Source organism: Loxodonta africana, chromosome 19 (genome assembly GCF_030014295.1).
Source record: "Loxodonta africana isolate mLoxAfr1 chromosome 19, mLoxAfr1.hap2, whole genome shotgun sequence".
Classification (NCBI taxonomy): domain Eukaryota; kingdom Metazoa; phylum Chordata; class Mammalia; order Proboscidea; family Elephantidae; genus Loxodonta; species Loxodonta africana.
This window is the reverse complement of record NC_087360.1, coordinates 63,136,261-63,159,295: the sequence shown is the minus strand read 5'-3', so window position 1 is coordinate 63,159,295 and position 23,035 is coordinate 63,136,261. Positions and strand designations below refer to the sequence as shown.

The window sequence follows — 23,035 nt, the reverse complement described above, 5'->3', positions numbered from 1 at the left end:
CTGTTCTGAGGGTGTCTGTCTTGCATTGCCTGACTAGACTGGGTAACATCAAGTCGGGGCAGAGATTAGGGGCCTCCTAAGTACCTGTTCAGTTGACTGGAGACATCCTGCAGGGAGAAGTGGTGTGGGAGCTGAGTTCACCTTTTTCCTGGCCTCTATACTAGCTTTTTTTTTTTTTTTTTTTAGCCCCAGGGTGGCACATAACAGTTATGGCACTGGGCTGCTAACCAAAAGATTGGCAGTTCAAGTCCACCCAGTGACACCTCGGAAGAAAGGCATCTACTTCTGAAAAATTAGCCATTGAATGTCTTGCGGAACACAGGTCTCTGAACACACAGGGGGTTGCCATGAGTCGGCATTGACTCAAGAGCAACTGGTTTGGTTCATACTACCTTTAGGACGCCCTAAGCAGTTAATGAACACACTTGACTGCCAACTGAAAGATGAGAGGTTTGAGTCCACTCAGGTGACTTGGAAGAAAGGCCTGGCAATCTACTTCTGAAAAATCAGCCATTGAAAGCCCAAGGGAACACAGTTCTACTCTGACATACATGAGTCAAAGTCAACTGGATGGCACCCGTTTGTTTTGTTTGTTTCTTTTCTTCTTTTTTGGATTACACTGTCTTTAAGCTTTCATACAATGTTATCTCTTTCAAGAGTACCTTATAAGAGGCAGTTAAAGGGGAACCCCAAGCTGAGTAATGTCTTCCTGAAAACTCTTTTTTTTTTTCCCTCAAGGAGTAAAGGATGAATTCCAACTTTCAACAAGGAAAATACTGCTCTCCTTTGCCAGCATCCTATCCCCCTCAGCGCCCCCCCCAAAAAAAGAAAATCACACTTTCTTGTCGTTTCCCATCTTGCAGCTCTGTCAGTTGTTTTAAAACAACTGTTTTAAAACATGTCTCCTGTCATAAATAAGATCGTCATTATGCATTTTGATGGCAGTGGTGAAAAGTGCACCCAGCTTGGAGAGAGGAGAGGGATCTATGTGAGGCCCCTGAGGCCTGATGTGGAGCAGGAGTAAACAGAGAATAAAGGAAGGGCACGTTCCACTCCCAGTTTTCAACTGCTTGTAGCGTTACTGGTTTAGTGCTTTCTGGTTTTGGGTTTTTGTTTTGTTTCTAATCCTTTGTGTATTGATTTATTTATTTAAGGAAATTAATGAGAAAAACAAAGACAGCCTGGCAGAAATTGGTTGTTTTGAATGTATCAATTACAGGCCTTGGGAGACCTAAAAGGGACATCCCAGGATGTCTGAGCAAAGTTCTTCAAGATATGGGGCGGGGAGGAGTTGAGAGAAAGAGAGGGCGAGATAGAGATACTTATTAGAATTGAAATTTACCCTGATCCCGCTCACACTCTAACCAGTCCCCATAGTTCTTTCCAGTTCTTTCCAGGATCAAGGCCCGCAATGAGGACTGAAGGTGAGAAAACAGTGGTTGGGCTCCTGCTGTGGGTTTTGCAGTGAGAGGCTGCATGTATCAAAATTCCTAGGAAATGGGGTGTTCTGCCTTTTTTTTTTTTTTTTTCCTCTTTGGCCAATTGCTGATAGAGCAGAAAGCTCTTGTTGTCTCAGCCCTAATTGTGAAATCGTGTATACATGTCCTTTTGTACCTGTGAATTTTGCAGGTAGTACCTATTTAAAAATAAATAAAAAGCAGAACAAAAGGAAGGCAACTTTCCCTCCTTGGTGAGCACGCTAGTAGTAGTAACGCTAGTACTACTTTACTTCATGAGGTGAGGTCTTCCAATGCGCCACAGGGTTCCTTCTGAAAATTCATGGTTAAGACTGGAGGTGAAGCTCCACAAAAATCATTTTATATATGGTCTTTGACCCGAAACTTGGCCTTACATGAGCAAGAATAAAAAAGTTCTAGGTAACCCAGAGTTCTTGTTAGGATCCACTTACTGGGAATTTTGCTCTGTTAAAATATGCAGTTTTCAATATCTTGGATTCTTTTAGGTCAGACTTGATTATTCCTTTTCTTCCCCTCCTTCTTTTCCTCCTAAATGAAGGAGAAGATAGGGAGAAGAGAAGGAGGGGAACATGAGAAGTATGCATGTTTTCTTAAATCCCAAAATAGAAATGGAGCCCACTCTTATGCATGTCTTCATTATTTTCCAAATGGATGTCACCCAAAGGTCCCAGAGGTATTTCCCATGTATTCCTGCCTGCGTTCTCCCAGCTGAATTTCTAACCCACTCTAAGGCTATCCCACCAACTTTCTTAAACCTGGTTTATTGTAAATACAGAAAGCTTTTGACCCACCAATTCTACTCCTAGGAATTTATCCTATAGTTATGCTAGCACACATGGAGAATGACAAATGTGTATGTAAGGTTATTCACTGCAGGAGCAAAAGATTAGAAGCAATCCGAGTGTCCATCAATAGGGGACTAGTTAAATAACCTGTAGTACACCCATGTAACAGAATGCCATGAAACAGAAAAAATAATAATAAAACACAAAAGCTCTTGATGCACTCTTCAAAATATAAAAACCCATTGCCACAGAGTTGATTCTGACTCATAACGACCCTATAGGACAGAGTAGAACCGCCCCCTTTAGTTTCCAGATTCGAAATGCTAACCTTTTGGTTAGCAGCCATAGCACCTAACCACTATGGTACCAGGGTTTCCCTTCAAAATATAAACTTTTTACAAAGCAAGTACAGAATGGTGAGTAGAGTATGTTCCCATTTGTACATAAAAGGAGGAAAGAAAAATATGTATTTGCCAATATATAAATAAAATATCTCTAAAAGGTTGGACAATAAACTCATAGCATTGATCCATTGAGAAGGGAAACAAGATGGCCGGGAGGAGGTTTTCCACTGTACACACTCATAGCTATGGAATTTGGAGCTATGGGAATGCATTTCATAATACATACATACATACATGTGTTTTCCAATGAAATAAAAAACAACTTTAAATCACTTTTCACGGAGGCTTACTGTGTAAATCCTGGCTCTACTTCTGACCACCCATTTGGTTGGGAGTCTGCTTCTCAAGTCTCCATCTCTTTGGGGAGGCTGGCGGAAACCAGAACCAAACCGAAACCCATTGCTGTCGAGTCGACCCTATAGAGTTTCCAAGGAGTGGCTGGTGGATTTGAACTGTCAACCTTTTGGTTAGCACCTGAGCTCTTAACCACTGCACCACCAGGACTCCAAGGGTGGCAGAGGGCCACTAAAAAAAAACACTCCTCAAAATTTTTCTGCTATCTTGGAATTTGTTTTTATCAAATCCAACTTGTAACAATCAGCCACTACCTGAGCGGCTCTTCCCTTTTCTCTGTGTGTCTTGAAATGAGCTGGGAGCTGACAGCCCAGCTAGATGGGAGGCCTGCCCAGAAAGGCACACACTTTTGGAAAATATAGAGGCCTCTCCACCCGAAGGGGGGATCATAGAAACATCATCACCTTCATGACTGAAGCCCAGGGGTAGGATCAGAAGCAGGAGAGACACCGACCCTGTGAACTGAGATACTCACAGTTTGCCACCCACCATGACCCTCTGGAGCAACTGGGGCTCCAGTTCCAGTTGGTGGTAGTTCAGTGCTTGGGGTAGGATGTTTGGGGGTCCATCCCACCGGGTAAGCATGGTCCCTGCTTCCCATTTCAGGGGCCTTTCACTTTATTTCTGAATTCCCCATATATCCAAGTGAGAGAAGGTGCGTGAAAAAACGTAGAAAGGTGTCTAGCACCCAAAAAGGTGCTCAATAAATGTTAGTGGAATCTGAATTTAACTTTCAGTAAATGTACTTAACAACAGTGATTAACAGAATTACAGGGTACTGAGCAGGATTTGGAGTCCATGGCGGTGCCAATGATTAATGTGCTCAGCTCCTAACCGAAAGGTTGGTGGTTCGAGTCTGCCCAGAGGAGCCTCAGAAGAAAGGCCTGGCAATCTACTTCCAAAAACTTAGCCATTGAAAACCCCTGTGGAGCACAGTTCTACTCTGACACACATGGGGTCACCAGAAGTCAGAGTTGACTTGATGGCAACTGGCTTGGGTTTTTTTTGTTTTGTTTTGTTCTGTTTTGTTTCAAACAGGATTTAAGAGGGCAGTGGTGGTTCAGTGGTAGAATTCTTCCCTTCCATGCAGGGAATTCAGGTGGAGTTCTCAGTCGATGCACCTCATCACAGCCGCCGCCCATCTGTCAGCAGAGGCCTGCAAGTTGCTGTGATGCCGAACAGGTTTCAAAGGCACTTCCAGACTAAGACAGACTAGGAAGAAAGGCCTGATGATCTACTTCTGAAAAATCAGCCAATGACAATCCTGTGGATCACAACGGGCCCATCCTGTCGTGCATGGGGTCATCATGAGTCGGGGCAACTCAAAAGCAGCTAATGACGACAAGTTAGAGCCTCCTGACTGTTTTTTTAAGCTGAAAAAAAAAAAAAGCCCAAGGGAAAGGGCTGTCCTGCCTTTCAAAAGCTCCTGAGTGTGCACAACAGAGAGGTGAGAGGCCTGGGCTCTCTGGCTTGCTCTGGTCTTTACCTGGGGTGGGTCCACCTGTAGCCTGGCACTTGCCAAGTAAGTAGTCAGTTACAGTAATTGAATAAGTGAATGTGTCTGTAGGCAAAATTTCCTTCCCCTCACTTCCTTCTCCACCTCAGTTTCCTCCCTTCCACACTCTCATTCCTCAAATGGAAGAAGGATCCTGACCTGGAAGCCCAGCCCTCTGGAGAGTGATTACAACAGTGTATCTTCAGTTTCTTCTGTTGCTCTTCCATCTTTAGGCCTCCCTCTTCAGCAGTCCTGCACACTCGTAGCTCGGCTCAGGAACCGATTCCCCGGACTTGAGTGCTGGCTCTGCCACTTCGGAAGTCACTTAGCCTCTACGGACTCAGTGCCTCACCTATAAAACAGGCACAATAGTGCCCACCTTATCAGTTTGATGTGAGAATTAAAGGATTACTCCATGTAAAGTGCTCAGAACAGTGTCTGGCACATAGTAGGTACTCAACAGATGTTGTTATCACCCTAGGTGAACAAGGGTCTGCTAATCACAACTGAGGTGGTGATTGATAACTAAGGTGCGATTCCTCTCAGCAGTATTTGCCTCTTAAAAGAGGCATCGCCACAGAAACTTGAAGGCCAAAGGAACAAAGTAGTCAGGGGTGACTGCCCAGGGCTAGGGTTGGTGTATCAGAGCAGGAGAACTTCAAAAGCACACCTACTCCAATCCCCTCTCAGGGGCCAGCCTTGCTTATCTCCCCAGGGGCTGATAGCAGATAAATGAAACCTCTTCTTCAAAGCACAATACTCAAGGACCTGGATCAAACGCACAGGCTGGAAAATAAGCTTCAGTCTACATTTCCTTTTGTCCATTCTTTCCCACCACATCTCTAAAAGGAGTTCTGGGGGACAGGGAGGGAGAAAAAGGAGTTAATTCTTCCTTTTATCAAAAGGAGTTGCCTTCCCATGCAAGCAGCAACCAACAATGATACAAAGCTACAGACAGAACCAGGAAGGGAGTTAAGAAGGCCTCCGTTCTCTGCCCCATTCTGCCAAAGTTTACTGGGTGCCTTCATACTCTCCCCTAAGCTCTCAGAGCTGTCTCCTCATCTGTCAAACGGGAACAATAACACCTGCCCAAAACAACTCAGAAAATTGTTGTGAGATGATGAATACAAAAATATACTCGGGAGAAAGATAAGTTTAACATGCTTACAAAGTTACATTTTGAAAAATACAAAGTCATCCATCTCGAAGGCTTTTGAGAGAAAGGTGAGGTAACATACAAATAAATAGTCCTATATATGTAAAAAAAAAAAAATTATTCATCAACAAACAGTTATTGAGCACTTACTGCATTCAAACCGTCTAGATTCTCATCCCAGCCTCACCTCTGACCAGCTAGGACTTTGGGCAAGTTACTTAACCGCTCCAAGCCACCATTTCTTCCTCGGTGAAATGGAAGTAACAATAGGACTTACCTTACAGAGTTTCTGTAAAGATTAAATGAGATAATGCTTGGAAAGTACTTAGAACAGTGCTTGGCACTCAGTGCTGGCTACCATGATGATGGTGGTTGAACACTCAGCTGGGCAATAAGAATACCAAGAGGATGAAGAAAACACAGACATAGTCACAGTCCAGTGAGAGAAGGGACAAGTAAATAATGGCAGATGCCATGTGATAAGTGCATTGATAGAGCCACATAGCATGAACTGTAAGGACTTAGACGAGGGAGCTACTTCTGCCCTGGGGAAAGTGAGTCATCAGTGGAGTGGCTCCCTGCAAAGCCTGGCTGTTCTCCCTCTTGCCTCTTTGCTCCTACTGTTCTTCAGTGCTTCTGTGACCCTCGCAAGCCCCAGGCTGTGTCTGAAGCCCGGGAATGGGGCAGACAGAGGACGTGCCTCCAAGTGCCCTGAGCAGTGCGCTAAATCAGGGCTCGTGGCCAAGGCAGTAATTGCCAGCCGCTGAAAGATATTAAGCGCCAGGGAGGAAAACCAAGTTCTCTATGAGGCAGACTTTTCAGAGTTCTTACAGCTTATAAAAAAAAAAAAAAAAATGTAAATAGTTACCCAGTGAGATATTATTTCATGTTGTTGCCATTAGGGCTTGAGTGTTATGCAGAGAGAGGCGATCATTCAGGCAATTCGCCTCAGCAAGGACTGGAGACTACACATTAACCCCACACAACAAATCTACCACCTCTAGCTTCAACCTGACTCAGGCATTTTTTCCTGAGTGGTGAATTTTATGTAAATGGAAGTAGCGGAGGGGGAAAAAAAATCTAAACATATTCAGAATTTCCTACAGGATCTTTTTGATGGGGGGGTATGCATTTGACTGGAGGCTAGGGGGAGGGGTTGCTCTCATTTCCATGGAATTCTGGGTAGCTTGGGCTCTTTTTGTCAGTTCCCTGCATGCTGAGGAAATCCTGGTGGCGTAGTGGTTTAAGAGCTATGGCTGCTAGCCAACAGGTCAGCAGTTCGAATCCACCAGCCGCTCCTTGGAAACCCTGTGGGGCAGTTCTACTCTGTCCTATAGGATCACTATGAGTCGGAATGGACTCAATGGCAACGGGGTCTGCGTGCTGAGATTGTCTGGGTTCACTTGCTGACGTGACTGCCCCCCATGGCAATAGCCCCACAGATGCAAGTGAAGCTTTCACTCACAGTCTTCGTTTACCTGGGACTTTGTGCCGAGACATGTGATATGCATTGTCTGATTCTGGTCTCCCAACTCTGAGGTGGCCACTCTTATATTTTACAGATGAGGAAACTGAAGCTTAGGGAGGTTAACTTGCCAGGGTCACCCCGCTGGTATGTGGTGGAGCAGGGATTCAAACTTTGGCTTCCTGGCTCCGGACCTCTCTCTTGCAAAAGAAACCAAAGCAGCACGGTTCAGGGGGTCTGGGTCTGAGAGACCAACTCCAAGTGCTTGTTCTGCCACTCACTGGTCGTATGACTTTGGTTAAGTGACTAACCTCTCCTGGCCTCACTCTCCAGCTGTAAATGGGAATGATAACAGTAGTACCTGACCTGATGCTTCTCAAGTGAGGAAACTGTTGTTTTTCACCATAGTGTCATGGGGCATTCTCAAGCAGCCCTCACTCCTGTCCTATTTGAATGGTGGCTGCTCCTTCCCAGGAGCCCTGGTGGTATAGCGGTTAAGAGCTACAGCCGCTAACCAAAAGTTCAGCAGTTCCAATCCACCAGCCGCTCCTTGGAAGCTGTAAGGGCAGTTCTGTTCTGTCCTCTAGGGTTGCTATGAGTCGGAATCAACTTGATGGCCATGGGTTTGGTTTTCTGGCTCCTTCCCAAGGCAATCTTAACCATACATCTGCCACTTTTCTGCAAGAGGAGGATTTGGACCATATGTCCTGTACAACGTCTTGCGTGGACTTTTCCACCACGCCCCTAACACAATGCTCTGCCCACAGCTGGCCCTCAATAAACACGGTTCAACTGAATATTGAGCCATAGTCTCTGCCAGGTAACAAGCCATTCCTTTGAAAACTACTTTTGCTTTCTGGCCACTAGGGCCCCATTTAGGGCTCTGTGTAGGTTAGCGTTTCAGCTAAGTGAATGTCAAATACCACTTGTAATAATCATCTGGTAGTGTTTTAATTAGGCCTCTGGCCTGGCTAAGTGTGTTTTTCCATTTCTCTCCTAAGGCAACTGAATGGATCCAGCCAAGGGGGCCCTGGAGCCCTTACCAGCAGCCTTTTGCCAGGAAGAAGAAAAACAGGCCAGGCCTCCACCTCAGTGCTGTCTAGCACCCACTGCTCTATCAGTGCCTACTGCTGTGAAGCAAGGGGACTCAAGTTTTTTTAAAGAACGGTATGCTATTACCTGGTCCTGCACCTCCCACCCCTCCCCAGCCCACCATCCAGTCCTTGCCTCCTCCTTTCTCCCTTCCTTTCATTCATTCTCTTACTTTTTCTTCTACCCTTTCCCTCTCCAAATTGAGGGTAAACATTCTATCATCCTCCTTTCTTTTCCCCTCTCTCCTTTCTGCTATCTCCTGCCCCCCTTTCCCTTCCAAATTCCTGAGTGCCTTTTCTCTCTCTCTCTCTCCTCCCTTCTGCTCTCAGCTTATTTCCCATTAATCATTCCTAACACACATCTGCTTGGGTCCTAGAAGGGTTTCTTGGCTCGCTTTCACAGCTGGGCTGGTTACAATAATCAAGAAGGAGTCTTTCATCTTATACTGTCTTCTAGGTCCTCGTCCCTCCTCCAGAGCGCCTGCAAAAGCCAGACTTTTCCACTCTGTATGGCTTTCTTCTGCAGTTCTCTCTCTGCACAGCAGTCTCCCCAAAGCCAGACAGCCTTACAGATTGAAGTAGCCCTGCAGTGGGCTTTTAAGGGTGGTGTTGGCAGTGGCAGTGATTTCTGAATGCTCAGAGGCTGGCATGTGCCAGCTATCCCAGGAGGTACAGTGGCCCCCTCACTGCCCTTTGCTGCCCCCAACTGTGGCTTCAAAAGGTAGGCTGGAGCGGCTGGAACACGGCAGTGGGTACTAAAAGGCCCTGAGTCTCAAACACATGGACCAGCTCACAGAGCCCACCATAGTAAAATAAATGGGATCACCCCCCCCTTTCTACTCCTACACCCCTCTTGCAAAAAAATATGGGGCATATCTCCCAGTCAGGGGATACCTTGACATTAGTTTTGGCATGGTTTCACCAGGATTAAAGTTGGAGGAGAGAAAGAAAGCCTGCGTAATTTCTAAGAAGTTTGTTGCTGTTCATTACCCTTGAGTCCATTCCGACTCATGGCAACCCCAGCTGTGCAGAATAGACCTGCTTCATAGGGTTTTGAAGGCTGTGATGTTTAGAAATAGACCACCAGGCTTGTCTTCCGCGGCGCCTCTGGGTGGGTTCAAACCGCCAACCTTTCAGCTACCAGTGGAGCACTTAACCTTTTGGGCCACCCAGGGACTCCTCTCTAAGCGGTCTATGCTGCCTAAAAACCAGCACACAACCAGACAGGACATTCAGTGTATGACTGACAGCCTGGGAGTATTGACTGCTGTCTTCTTTACTGAACATGATAACTTTTCAGGATTGTTATTTCTATGAAAGTTACTTCCTTCTGGCTGAAGAACCCCTTTGAAGTTACCAATCCCCATTTTAGGTTCTCTTGTTGTCTCAAGGCGTAGGTCAGCCCAGCAGTCAGGGACGGGTAGTCCTGGAGCAATATGCCCCGAGTGACAGGCCTGACAATCGGAGTGATGGATTGGGGCTGGGAAAGTGGTACTCAAAACCAGGCAGTGACACCAGCGCGCCTCCACTGGCTGCCGAAAGCACGGAGAAGTGGTCTCCCCAGAGGCCGCAGCACAAAGGACCAGATTCACCTTCAAACGAGCGGCCGACCAGGATCTTTAATGCCAGCACTGTGACTACGTAAAATTTCTGCCAAGAGCAAAGCTGGCTGTGCAGAGTTTATCCGAAAGGCGCGCAGAAATTTTTATCGCGAAATTCCCCTGGGAAAATCTAGTGCATTTTCCCCCGCGTGAGGCGGGGGGTCGCATCTCTGAAGTTTGTGTTGACCTGCCGCAGTTGAAGAGCGACCCACCCCTGTTCTGGGACACCAGCCTGTTGTGTGATCCTGGGTGCCCCTAAAATAGCAGGCAGGCGCGGTGCAGTGGAGGGAATTTTACGCTTCTAAACAGGACAGGATAGGAAACCTGAAACCCGCCCAATGACAAACCTATAAATCAGTCCGCAGACACAGCGCGCCAGGCGCGTCCGGGCGGCGCACACAGTCTGGGGTCCCGCGCCTCACGCGGGCCTAGGCTCACGCTCCATCGCGAGTGTCCCACCCCGGAAGGGTGTCCTCAAACTTGCCGGCTTCAGACAGGACAGGCTTAAAGTAGTTGGAGCGGTTCGCGCTGCGTAAGGACAACCGTGGATACACCTCCGAGGCTCGGACGCTTCTGAGCACAGCGGCAGAGGCCACTTAGGGGAAGGAGAGTGGGCTCTGGGCCGAGCAGGAGCAGAGCCGGAGCTCCTGAAGCGCGGCCCGCCCCCAGGTGGCCTCTGGGGGGCCGACACCGTGCCCTCCTACCACAACTCCCCTACACTCACACACACACATCCCTACACACGCACACACACCCAGCCAGCAGGGTGTCGGCCTCCGCCAGCACCAACCCCCAGAGGTGGGAAGGAAAGCCAGCAGAGAAGAGGGCTCAGAGCCCAGGGTCCCGGAGAAGTCCCAGCCCTGGTGGGACCCCTAAGCCAGGGCCGCCCCGTTGCGGGGCGGGGAGGAGCACGGCGGGTGGGGAAGGCCGGGGCGGCGCGCGGCCGGGGCCCCTTTAAGGCTCTCCCCTCCCACCGGCGCGCCGGCCTCCGCCCGCCGCTCTCCCCGCCCCGGGGTCCCGGCGAGAGCTGCGATTGGGCGGGCGCGGCGATCCCTTTGAAGTGTGGCTGCCGATCGCGGCTATTTGACGTGCGGCTCGCGGAAGGCGAGGGTTTTTGTGTTGCTCGCCCGGGCTGGCAGCGGCGGCGGCGGCTGCGGCGGCGGGGCGACGTCGGTGGAGGAGGGGAGGAGGCGCAGCAGCTGCTGCAGGGCGCTCGTCGCTGCCGTGCGAGCCCACCCGCCCCGGGAGCTCGCCTCCCCGGTGCTCCCCCTCCCTCCCCGCCCCCCCAGTGGCGCTGCCTCCTCCAAATGAGCGATTCGCCCGCTGGATCTAACCCAAGGACACCCGAGAGCAGCGGCAGCGGCAGCGGCGGCGGCGGGAAGAGGCCCGCGGTGCCGGCGGCGGTGTCCCTCTTGCCCCCGGCGGACCCCCTGCGCCAGGCGAACCGGCTCCCCATCAGGGTCCTGAAGATGCTGAGCGCTCACACCGGCCACCTCCTGCACCCGGAGTACCTGCAGCCGCTGTCCTCCACTCCCGTCAGCCCCATTGAGGTCAGTCTCCCGGTCGCTGCTCGCCCCTGTCGCCGTCCCCTTTCCGCCCACCACGGCCGGGCCCACGGCTGTACTCCCTGCGCCCCGGGACTCGGTGCGACGCCCAGGTCTGGCTACGCTGGCGAACGGGGTGAGGCGGCACCGAGAGCTGAAGGATTGGAGCCCACCCAGTCTCCCCAGGCTTCACCGTGGAAGGCTGCCTTCCACTCACGCCTGGCGGAGTTACGTGTGTTCTCACGAATTGCGTTTGCTCTGGAAGTCTCCACTGGGCCTTTACTTTTCCTGTGGCACCCAGTTTCCAGGCCAGAGGCCATCTCTCCTGGGGCTCTCCAGTCCCCCACCCTGCTCTATCTCCTTTGAAGCCCCGACCGCCCCCGTCCCATTGCTCCTCTGTCCCATCGGGTTAGGGCGCACTACGCCCAGGCAGTCCCGATCCCGGGTCTTTCTTCCTTCCACTTCCCTGGGTGCCCTCCCCGTGAGGGAGGGGCTACTAAGAGAGCGCCAAAGGTAGCCCTTGAGAATGCGCTTCTCCCCGCTTCTACCCCGCTGCGCCACTGCCAGAAACCCGTCCCAAGCGAAGTTGCCCAAACTGAAAGAATAAGTTTTCCCCTGGGCCTAGAAAAAGGAGGGGGAGATTAGAGGGACGGGGGCGAGTCACAGCCCCGACTCTAGAAAAACCCCTCCGGCGGGGCCGCCTTGGTGAATCCCTTTCGCTGCCCCACTGCCCTGGGCCTGCGGCGCACTCCCGACCCAAAGGAGCCTGGGCCCCAGCCGACGGGCGATGTGAGCGCAGCTGCGCCCAGCTGCCCCACCCGGACCTGGCCCTAGCTGTCAGGCCTTCTCCCCAAGGCCCCTTCCAGCCCCATCGCGCCACCACCGGTGCGGCCGGCGCCGCCAGCGTCAGCTCTCTGGGCGTCCCCGCTGCTTCCATTGGCCTCGCAGTCTCACCCGCTTCTCCCTCCCCTTGCCGCTGTCTCCCACAGCTGGACGCCAAGAAGAGTCCACTGGCGCTGTTGGCCCAGACCTGCTCGCAGATCGGCAAGCCAGACCCGCCACCCTCCTCCAAGCTCAACTCGGTAGCCGCAGCGGCGAACGGCCTGGGAACGGAGAAGGACCCCAGCCGCTCCGCCTCGGGCGCGGCCTCCGCGTCGGCTGCCCTTAAGCAGCTAGGTGACTCCCCCGCTGAGGACAAGTCCAGCTTCAAGCCCTATTCCAAGGGCTCTGGCGGCGACTCCCGCAAAGACGGCGGCTCCTCCTCTGTGTCCTCCACCTCCTCCTCGTCCTCTTCGTCCCCTGGTGACAAGGCGGGCTTCAGGGTCCCCAGCGCCGCCTGCCCGCCCTTTCCCCCGCATGGAGCGCCGGTCTCCGCGTCGTCGTCCTCGTCCTCCCCCGGCGGCTCACGGGGCGGCTCCCCGCACCACTCTGACTGCAAGAACAGCGGCGGGGGCGGCAGCGGGGAGCTGGACAAGAAAGACCAGGAACCCAAGCCCAGCCCAGAGCCGGCAGCAGTGAGCCGCGGCGGCGGTGGTGAGCCCGGCGCACACGGCGGCACCGAGGCCGTAACCTCCGGGCGCAAGTCGGAGCCACCCTCGGCGCTGGTGGGGGCAGGCCATGTGGCGCCAGTGTCGCCCTACAAACCCGGCCACTCGGTGTTCCCGCTGCCACCCTCCAGTATCGGCTACCACGGTTCCATCGTGGGCGCCTATGCCGGCTACCCGTCTCAATTCGTGCCTGGCCTGGATCCTAGCAAGTCTGGCCTCGTGGGAGGCCAGCTGTCGGGGGGCCTGGGCCTGCCACCGGGCAAGCCCCCCAGCTCCAGCCCTCTCACCGGAGCCTCCCCGCCCTCCTTCCTGCAGGGATTATGCCGCGACCCCTACTGCCTGGGAGGTTACCACAGCGCCTCGCACCTCGGTGGTTCCAGCTGCTCCACTTGCAGCGCGCACGACCCTACTGGGCCCAGCCTGAAGGCGGGGGGCTACCCGCTAGTGTACCCCGGGCACCCACTGCAGCCCGCTGCTCTGTCATCCAGCGCCGCTCAGGCCGCACTCCCCGGCCACCCGCTCTACACCTACGGCTTCATGCTGCAGAACGAACCGCTGCAGCACAGCTGCAACTGGGTGGCGGCCAGCGGGCCGTGCGACAAGCGCTTTGCCACCTCAGAGGAGCTGCTCAGCCACCTACGGACTCACACGGCTCTGCCGGGGGCCGAGAAACTTTTGGCCGCCTACCCCGGGGCCTCTGGCCTGGGCAGTGCTGCCGCCGCGGCAGCGGCTGCTGCCTCCTGCCATCTGCACCTCCCCCCGCCCGCCGCCCCAGGCAGCCCCGGGTCGCTGTCGTTGCGGAGTCCACACACTTTGGGGCTAAGCCGGTACCACCCCTACGGCAAGAGCCACTTATCCACAGCTGGGGGCCTGGCGGTGCCGTCCCTCCCCACAGCGGGACCCTACTACTCGCCATATGCGCTGTATGGACAGAGACTAGCCTCAGCCTCGGCACTCGGATACCAGTAACTACAGCTTTCCTCCCACCCCACCTCCTCCTCCTTCCCCCGGCCGTGGTCGCTGCTGCGACCTCCACTACTGCTTGTCCCTCCCGGGATTCCCTGCCCAGACCCCCACCGGACTGTGTATTTATTTACTGTAATGTTAGCTTACAAGCTGGGAATATAAGTGCATTAAGGACCCACACGAGTCAATGGTATGCAAAAAGTCTGTGTTCCCCCAAATAATAACGTTAATCCCACCAATAACTACATGATCCCTGCCCCTCTTCCTTTCTTTTATTTTCTCTCTTTTTCGTAGGTATACGTCTTAATTGTTTTCCTTTTTGATTGGTTTGGTTTTAGGGGAGGAGGGAGAATTGGGGTTCTTCTGTTTATTTTGTTTTCTCTTCCTGGGCAGTTTCTTGCATGAGTCTTAACCGTTAAAACTACATTTTCCCCTTCTCTTTTTCCTTCTTTCTCCTTCATTCCCTCTCCTTTCTGCCCATTCTTGGTTGTTTTTCCTTTGTATGAGTAACAGAGAGGAGATTATTTTTTATAATGCATTAGGAACGGGGCGGCATTGGTGGGAGGAGGTCTAGAGCTCTGTTGACCCGGACTCTGCTCTGTGACTCCTCCCCTTCAGCCTTCCTCCCCTAGGGTCCTTGGTCTGGGCCCTGGCCCCCCAAATTAAAAATTTGCTCCCCTACCTTGCTCTAAGCATCAAGAGCCCTGACCCTACCAGCAAGCTCCCCAGATAAAGGGACCCAAATGGCCTCCCACAGAGCCGTTCCTTCACTTTAAACCCTCCCGGCTCCCCCTCGGGCCCCAAGCCCCCAGTGGTCACACTGCTCACGGGTGGGAAACCCATAGGACACATCTTACTCAACTAAAAGTCCTAGTAGGCCCCGCTGGTGTGGAACTTTGCTCTTTATATTTTGCGAAGTGCTTTATAAGTCATTCTTTTTCTCTCCGTTATTGGGGCAGTGACCCCTCCCCTGGTGGTAGGGGCGAGGTCGGTGATTCTCACTAGGTCCCTCCAAAGCAGACCAGTCCCAAGGAGGACAATGCAATCTTGTTAGCTCCGTTGGGGAAGGTTGAAGAGTCAGGGAACATACGGATCACAGCAGTCCCCCTCACCTCCCACCCCTGACCCAACAGAGCCCCCAAAGTTGGCCGTGGGCTCCCGCAGTGACTGGGATGAAGACTCGGGCCTCTGGGTCTTCCCACACCCTCCTTTCCTCCCGGTCTTATGCAGCGTGGGGGCTGCTGGACCTGCTTGGGATGAATAGAGCTCTCCCTTGGTAAGACTTATTTTGTTAATAAATGGAATACTTGGCTATATTCACACCGTGGTGTGTTTCTCTCTTGCCTCACCCAGCGTCCCACCTCCAGACACCTAAGCAGATAAAAAAAGATACCCCTCTTTTATTCTTGTTTAAAATACCTCATGGTTTCCTTCAGAAATTTCCGTTCAAGGGCAAGTTTACTGCCTTTTCTCAAGGAAGGGGGAGAAAAAAAACAAAACTTTTGCCAACGCATTACAAATAACATAAAACCACCTTTATTATTTTTTCCACTTAGTTATTTAGCTCCCAGCCGCACATCAAAGGCTGTGATATTTCCTGGGGCCAGGGTGAAGGGCGTGTGCGAGTGTGGATTTTGCTCTGGCCCTAGATCCGAGGTGCAAGGGGCTGAGAAGGGAACCAGTACCGAGGGCTCAAGCTGAGACTCGCAGCAACGCTGCCCCGGAACCGGGCAGGCGGTCAGAGACCACGGGCCTTTGGCGCCACCTGGCGGCACGAAGACGAAAGACTGGCGCCAGCCTCGACGGCACCTTCCGCGCTTCCTGCTCCTCTAAACGCAGAGTTCTACTTCCTGTTTTCTGTGGGGTTTGGGTTTTTTGGGTTTTTTTTTTTTTTCCTCTCCCTTACCTGACAGTGTTCTTTATACACCTTGAAAGCAAAGGGTAAATGCACCTGCTGACAGGGGTGCTTCACAAGGCTTGGGGGCACTGGGTTGTGGCTGCTTATTTGCGCCCCCCGAGACTTGGGATCAGGGTTTGGGTTCAGCTCAGAAGGCGCGGCGATTACTCGGAACCTGGAAGCCACTCTTGGTCGCATGGAGCCCGGCTCCTCGGCCTGGCTCCCTTGTTTTCTTGAGCTCGCACGGCTGACACCGCCTTCTGCCGTCTTTGGGCCAGCGAGGGTGGAGGTGTCGCTTGTTGGGGTGGTGGGGGAGGGCCGGGACCGCCGAGGCCACACGGCGCCGGGGTCGGCCCCGCGGAGTCTCAGAGGCCGCAGGAGAGGCCTGACGGCTCCGGAGACGTCACCGTGGGAAGGCCACGTTCTCTCTGGTGCAAACGCACCCCGTCCCCAGTGGCAAGGCCGGAGGGGGCGAGCTCAGGCTCCCGCGCCCAAGACGCGGGGTCGCCTGTTGGGCGCGCCCCCCAGTGGCCTCCCTCGCCCGGGCCTGGCTGCTCTCCTCCACGTTGGCTTAGGGCGGTTTGGCAATGTTGTTGCTGTTGTTTCCCTTTGCTTTTTCTGTGAGGAGTGCTGTTTAAAGGTAGTTCATGCTCCGCAGACAGCGTGCTGCTAAGACGTCTGTGGCCGAGGTCAGGTGGGGAAAGCCGGTGTTTCTCCGCACGCGCCCTTTCAGTCAGTCGTCCAGACGCTGGACTAACTCACAGCTCCGTGGGCAGCCTCGCCCCACCTGGTATCCTCCTCTTGGGATCAGGAAATCTCAACATAAAGTTCATTTCATTGCCCGCAAGTCTTTGTATCTGGGCAAAATTCATATTTTCATTAGTCAAGAGAGAATCAGGATTCTTGAGCAGAAAGTGCCAGTGCTGGCCACCAGAAGACCCTGTGTGTGTCGCACTGGAGGGAGGCCTGACATCAAAACTCTGGGCTGCTAGGGTCCCAGGCGCCTGTCCCCGGAGAGACTCCAGTGAGGGGGAGGCTGAAGAGATGAAGTCTCCCTGAGACCCGCTCAAGGTTTGCCTGGGGAATCAGCATTATTCCATTCCTCAACCCTCAGATTGGCCCAGATCTTAAACGGACCTGAAATGTAGCGACTCATTGGTTCGTTTTTTCTTTTTCTCTCTTGCTTTGTTTGCTATTTGTTATTCTTTGCCATCTTCTCTTCCTCACAAGTCCCCCTTTCTGTCAGGTACCACTTTTGTGTGTGAGTATGTGTGTGTGTGGTAAAATATATAAACAACAAAATATTTGCCACTTCAGCCATTTCCTGTTTTCTTTTGTCTGTTGCCATCCAGTGGATTCCATCTCATAGCAACCTTATAGGACAGTAGAACTGCCCCAGGAGGGGCTGGTGGATTCGAACTGCCAAGCTTTTGTTTAGCAGCAGAGCTCTAAACCACTGGGCCACCAGGGTTCCCTGTTTTCTCTTAATGCCTGCTAAAACTGCTGGAAATTGCTCCCTGTGCAGGGAGACTTAAACTTTATTCTTTCTTTCACTTCATGGCCTTCAGACCAAACCTGGTGCCCTGGAGTCCATTCCGACTCCTAGTGACCCTATAGGACAGAGAACTGTCCCATGGGGTTTCCAAGGAGCGGCTAGTGGGTTTGGTTGTTGCTCTTTTGGTTAGCAGCCAAGCTCTTAACCACTGCACCACCAGGGCTCGGACCAGGGACCAAAATGCTCCTCTAGTTGGGACAGGAGAAAGGGAGAGGCTCAGTATGTCCCACAACTAGCGAATTTTCCCTATACCAAAGTGAGAATAGGGGTCAGAAAACTCCTTAGTCTCTTGAGTTTCCCCGTAAAATGCATTGGCAACCTTTGAGACTGGGAGGGATGTTGCTGGGCCTGGTTGGAATAGGTTGCCCCAAACTACCCCTATGGTGACACCAAAGGGCAGCTAACGTAGTCTGGAGTGTCCCAGTTCTTTAACCTGAAATGTCAGCTCTCCCCACCAGTAAATTGGCGATGTTCCTGAGAAATGTGGCTGCTTTAATTAGCTCCTGGGGAGTTTGCTACTTTCAGTAGCTTAAACAAAACAAACAAAAAAACCGTTGCTGCAGAGTCGATTCCAACTCGTAGCGACCCTATAGGACAGAGTAGAACTGCCCATAGGGTTTCCGAGGAGCACCTGGTGGATTTGAACTGCCGACCTTCTGGTTAGCAGCAGAAGCTCTTAACCATTACACCACCAGGGTTTCCTCCAGTAGCTTAAGTATCATTAAATACAGTTGCCATTTTAATAGAGGTAGTACTCCCCCACCAACTGCCTACTTGCATAATTCATTCATCCAGCAACTCTTTCTTTGAGAATCAGCTCCACCTTTTATTTCTCCCCCTCCTTGTCTTCCCAGCCCTCCTCTCCCACTTCCTCCTAATCTGTCCCAGGCGCCAGAAATGGGGCCTGTGTTCCCAAGGCACCAGGAAGAGTAGAAGCCACAGAGCTAGAACTTGAGACACTGGACGTTCCTGGCTTCAGGTCATATTTTCACACCTCTTGCCTGGTTATTTTTGTGGCCTTGTGGGCAGCAGTAGGAGGAAGGGAGAGAAAAGACACCCTCAGATACAGGTTTGACTCAAAGAGAATTGTGTGGTGTTAAGTTTTTAACTTTCCAACCATCTACCCACAAACCCTCGCTCCTAAGAAATGCGTGACCCAAGTGGGAGGTATGGGGCCCTTCGCCATCTTCACACCGCCATAATTGCCTTGCCCTGCCCAGCATAATGTGATTGCTTCTCTCAAAATACGAACTAACCCTCTTGTGATGTATGTCTGGGTTACGGTGGAATTCGTCTTGCAATAATCCCGTGTCTCTGCACTGTATTAATCATTCCGTAGGGGAAGCTGCACTCCAGTTTTCTGTTTGATTTGATTTCATCCTGTCTTTTTGCAAAATAGATGGTTGAATGCATCCGATAATGTATGGTTTAATTTGGAGCACTATGGGTTTGAATTACCATTTTCATAATGTGCTGCGCATTAATGTGTTACGTCATTTATAAAGAGGAATGTGCTGGGTTTCAAACTTTTCTCCTGAAAGCCAAAGTCACCTAAAGGAAACAAAGCCAACACATCAACCCATCTTCTGACCTTCCTGCCAGACAAACTCCTGCCTCTCCTACCCCAGATTAAATCCGCCAAACTTCATAAAACTCAACGTGAGGCTTCTGTAGTCCCATAATGCAGGTGGGTGTCGAGGTTTGGGGGGAACTTGCACATGGTGGCCGGAGCCCATCAACGTCAGTACAAAGCTCCCCCCCATTATTGCATAACAACAGCTTTGCCGCCAACCCCCTGTTCACGTTTTGCCGAGACCTCCAGTGGACGGCTCTCCTTGGACCCTAATCCAGCACTCCCTCCCCAATGGCTTAATAACACCAGCTGTCTGTTACTCAAACTCTGACAGAGGAGGAAAAAGCACTGATTATCCAAATACAGTCATTAAAGGGGAAATGTGTTTTTAGGACTGTCAGAGTGATTAATGAGGGCTAGCCGTCTTTGCAAATGCACTTGTTTAGTCTAACTGGCAGCTTCTATTTTCCTATTGATTTATTGCAGCGGTTGCCGGGCCTTGGTGTGTGCGAAGTCAGGGCACTTCACAACTGCGCCCTGTTTAAACAGGAAAAGCATGCACCATTTTGTCCAGGAGGGAGGGAGGGAGCAGCCCAAAGTCTCTCCCTGCAGCTCAGTCACCAGAGGCCCTGACCAACAAAGAAGACATTAAATACCAGCAGCCCACAGAGGGAAGGAAACTGCCTCCCCTCAGTCATCCCCAGTCACTCACTTCCAAGGTCAGTGGAGACACACCATGGCCCCAGACAAAGCCTGCCCTATTGTAAGGCTCAACGTGCCCACAATTTCTCCTGCAATTCCCCCAAACCAGCTGTCAGCCACTGGGTCCAAGTACAGGAAAGGCACCCAGCAGAGGGGGGGAAAGGGAGGGAACTGGGTTGGCAAGGCAAGGGAAAAAGAGAGAGGGAGAAATAAAGCAAGCCCAGTGGTCCAGGGGTGGGAACAAGGTCAGGGGAGTGGTGATCCATTGATAAAGACCAACTGTTGGTTTCATCGTTTAAAGAGGAGGGCACCGCAAAAGTGGTATCTACTTCTTGCCCCTGGAAGATAGAGTCCCAGTAGGTATTTTGGGATTACACTTTCATCAAAGCAAACAGAAATGACCGAATCCCTTTGACGTGCCCAGCACAACTCTGGATGCCGTGAGATACAGAAGAAAACTCAGGCAAAATACTTGCCCAGTTCAGATGGGGGAGACAAGACATGCCCAAGAGACAGGGAGCAACATAGCATTATATATAACTGCATTTATGCTGATCTAATAAAGTGCTAAGTGGTACTGTGCAGACAGTAGAGGACAGGACAGGATGTAATAAGGTGCTAATTGTGTGCATCAGATGGTCCAGCTACGGGATGGGGGCTGAAGGAGGAGGAGCTCCCTGGGGCTGATTTGGGGACCTTCCTGTGGGAGCACTAATCTGTTGGGCAGCTCCCCAATTCCTCCTAGGCCCATCTTCTCTTGAAGGGTGAAAGATGCATAGAGCCTTCAGCCCATAGTGGTGAGAAGGCCGAAACTGAACCCCTGAGCCAGTAATTTTCATTTCTAAAGTAGATCAAGGAACAGGCTTAACTAATGCTCTACACAACACATCTGAATTTTCTTCCACCTGCTCTCTCCCCAGTCAGCTTGCACCTTTGGCAGAGTATTCCAGGGATGGGAATGGTTTGTACTTCTTAAATAAAGTGTCTTTCCTAGTTTTCCAACAGTGGTGGCAGATCACCAGGATTACTAACACTTCCTAAAATAGGAAAAGCTGTCAGTGGGTTGGACCACAGATGAACTGGGAAACCTTTCTCTAAAAAGAGGTTGAACCTGCTGGTTGGGAGAAAAGGAAGTGACCCTGTTGTATGAACTACCCAGTGGAGACAAATGGTCTAAGTATACTTGGCGATCTTTAGGACTGCCCTGGAAAATCCAGAATGTCTCATTTTACATTTAGTAGAAAGAGTACTAAAATGGGAGTCAGAAACCCTGGGTTTGGTTCTGGTTCTGAAACTTAATTGCTATGTGACCTTGAGCAAGTCACTTAATCTCTCTGAGCCTATTTTCCCATTTCTGAAATGAAGTTGTTGAGCCATGTAATCTTTAAGGCTCTTTCTAACTGAAATATTCTATGAGTTTATAAAATGTTTATAGAGTGAAGCATTGTGATGGTCAGAGTTGGTTAGGATGCTTTGTCACTGCCCCTATTCCCCAAGTCAAATAAAATCCTAAAATTCCGGAGAAAGAAGCTGCATGACTTCACCTTATAAAGAAAGAGAAAAGCACAAGAAGAATATTGTAATGTGGAATTTTTCACCCAAAGAACAGATTCCAACAAAATGAATGATTAAAGGGTTTTTTTTTTTTTTTTAATGTTTTGTTTTTTTAATTTCATGAACTGCTGAGTATAGGGTGGTGCAAGTATTTCAGAGACTGCTTGGGGTGCTTAAGTGGGTTAGAATTATTGTTAAAAATAATTTGGAAAATCCCGTGAGGTTAAATCAAGATCTGCCAAACAGAATCAAATTTTTCATAGCCTACAGCCAGTTGCTTTTGGAAAATGGGGCTGGCGAGAGAAGAAATGAAAAGCAGATAAAAACCAGACCACAGTGGGGGGACCTTTGCTCTAAATGGGCAGTGGGTCTCTCCACGGCTCTTTGGAACATAAAATGATCCTTCTGGAGTTTAAATCAGAGGCAGGTTTTAGAATGGAAACAGCAATTTGGAAAATGTCACCGCATGTTCCCACATATCCTGCTTGCTCTCCTGGGTTGGGTGTGTGTGTGTACATGCGTGTGGTGTGAGTTATATATGAGTTTGCACCTAGTTCCTAAATAATGTGACTGTCTTCTTCCTTTTTACATTTGACATCTTCAAATAAGGGCACCATCAAACAAACGTTCAGAAATGATAGGCCAGGCCCATCCTAGGGCATTTCAAGAAGCATTGTTTTGTTTATACCATGGCACAGTTAGATATAATATACGCGAAGCATTTAATTCTTACAACAAACTTCCCTTTGATGAGAAAACTAAAATTTGGATAGGTGAACAAGTAAACTGCCCCCAAGATATCACAAAGAGCTGTGGAAACAGGATTCTAACAAAGTTCTGACTTTACAACTCTTTGCACTAAGTCAAGTAGCTTCAGGCTTTGTATCGACTTGGGTCTGGGTGCCTCAGAAGGATAGAATAAGGGGACACACCCGTCAAGAAGATTTGAACAATGTGCCTGCATGTGTTGGTACTGTGCTAGATGCCGTACCATCCAAATAAAATTGGTTCTGCCCTTTCTTTCCAGGAGCCAGTTGGTGCAATGGATTCAACTAGTTCACCAACATTTAGAAAGCCCACTATGTATTGGGTACTGTTGTCTGCCCTGCGAATTAAAAAGATGAGGGAGACACTGGACTTGCCTCAAGAAGCTCACAGTCTAGTAGGAGATAGATACTTAACCTAATTATGATATAATGTACTAAGGGCTCTATAGACGGCTGTCCTATTAGTCAGTATAGGCTAGGTTATGCTGTGGTGACAACCCCAAATCTTAGTGGCTGAACACAACAAAGTCTTATTTCTCACTTATACTACATATCTATCATGGGTTGACAAGGGTCTATGGTAGTCAGAGTTCAACCAGAGGAACAGAACCAGTGATATAGTAAGGCATTTATTATAAGGCATTGGCTTATACAATTGTAGAATTGCTAGCGAAGCAAGTCCAAAGTCTATAGGACAGGCATTCAAGATGCGAAGATCATAAGCAGGCTGAAACTCTACTGGCATGAGCTGTTCTGCGCTCTGAGCTCAATGAAGACCTAACCCCTTTTTTTAAAGGGCTTACCTGAATAGTTCTGGCCCACCCAGGATAATCACCCTTTTATTCAACTTAAAGTCAATTGATTAGGGACTTCAATCACCTCTGCAAAATGACTTCACAGAAGCATATAGATGAGTGTTTGATTAAATAACTGGAGACTGTGGTTCAGCCTAGCCAAGTTGACACATCAGAAAGCATCACACTGTTCCACATAATTAATCAGGGCTACTGACTGACTGACAGACATCGTCAGCTGTCACAGAGAAGAGCTGGAGGTACTTGCACCAACAGTTACATGTTTCAGGGCAAAAATGACATGTGT

The 23,035-nt window shown here is 50.6% G+C and overlaps 1 protein-coding gene and 1 long non-coding RNA gene across 4 annotated transcripts in view; one reads left to right on the top strand and one right to left on the bottom strand.

The window, feature by feature from the left end:
* LOC111751290 (uncharacterized) overlaps positions 1 to 23,035 on the bottom strand; it is a 276,943-nt gene that overhangs the window by 227,047 nt on the left and 26,861 nt on the right. The window contains exon 2 of one of the 3 annotated variants that reach the window (XR_010318652.1): positions 1,910 to 2,006. The exons of the other annotated variants lie outside the window; for them this stretch is intronic. This is a non-coding gene — a long non-coding RNA (uncharacterized LOC111751290). The remainder of the gene's footprint in view (positions 1 to 1,909; positions 2,007 to 23,035) is intronic. 3 annotated transcript variants of the gene reach the window in all.
* Positions 11,033 to 15,202, top strand: ZNF703 (zinc finger protein 703). The gene is made up of 2 exons (XM_003412540.4): positions 11,033 to 11,379; positions 12,363 to 15,202. Exons 1-2 carry the CDS (start codon positions 11,137 to 11,139, stop codon positions 13,887 to 13,889), a joined length of 1,770 nt encoding a protein of 589 aa, XP_003412588.1. The 5' UTR covers positions 11,033 to 11,136; the 3' UTR covers positions 13,890 to 15,202.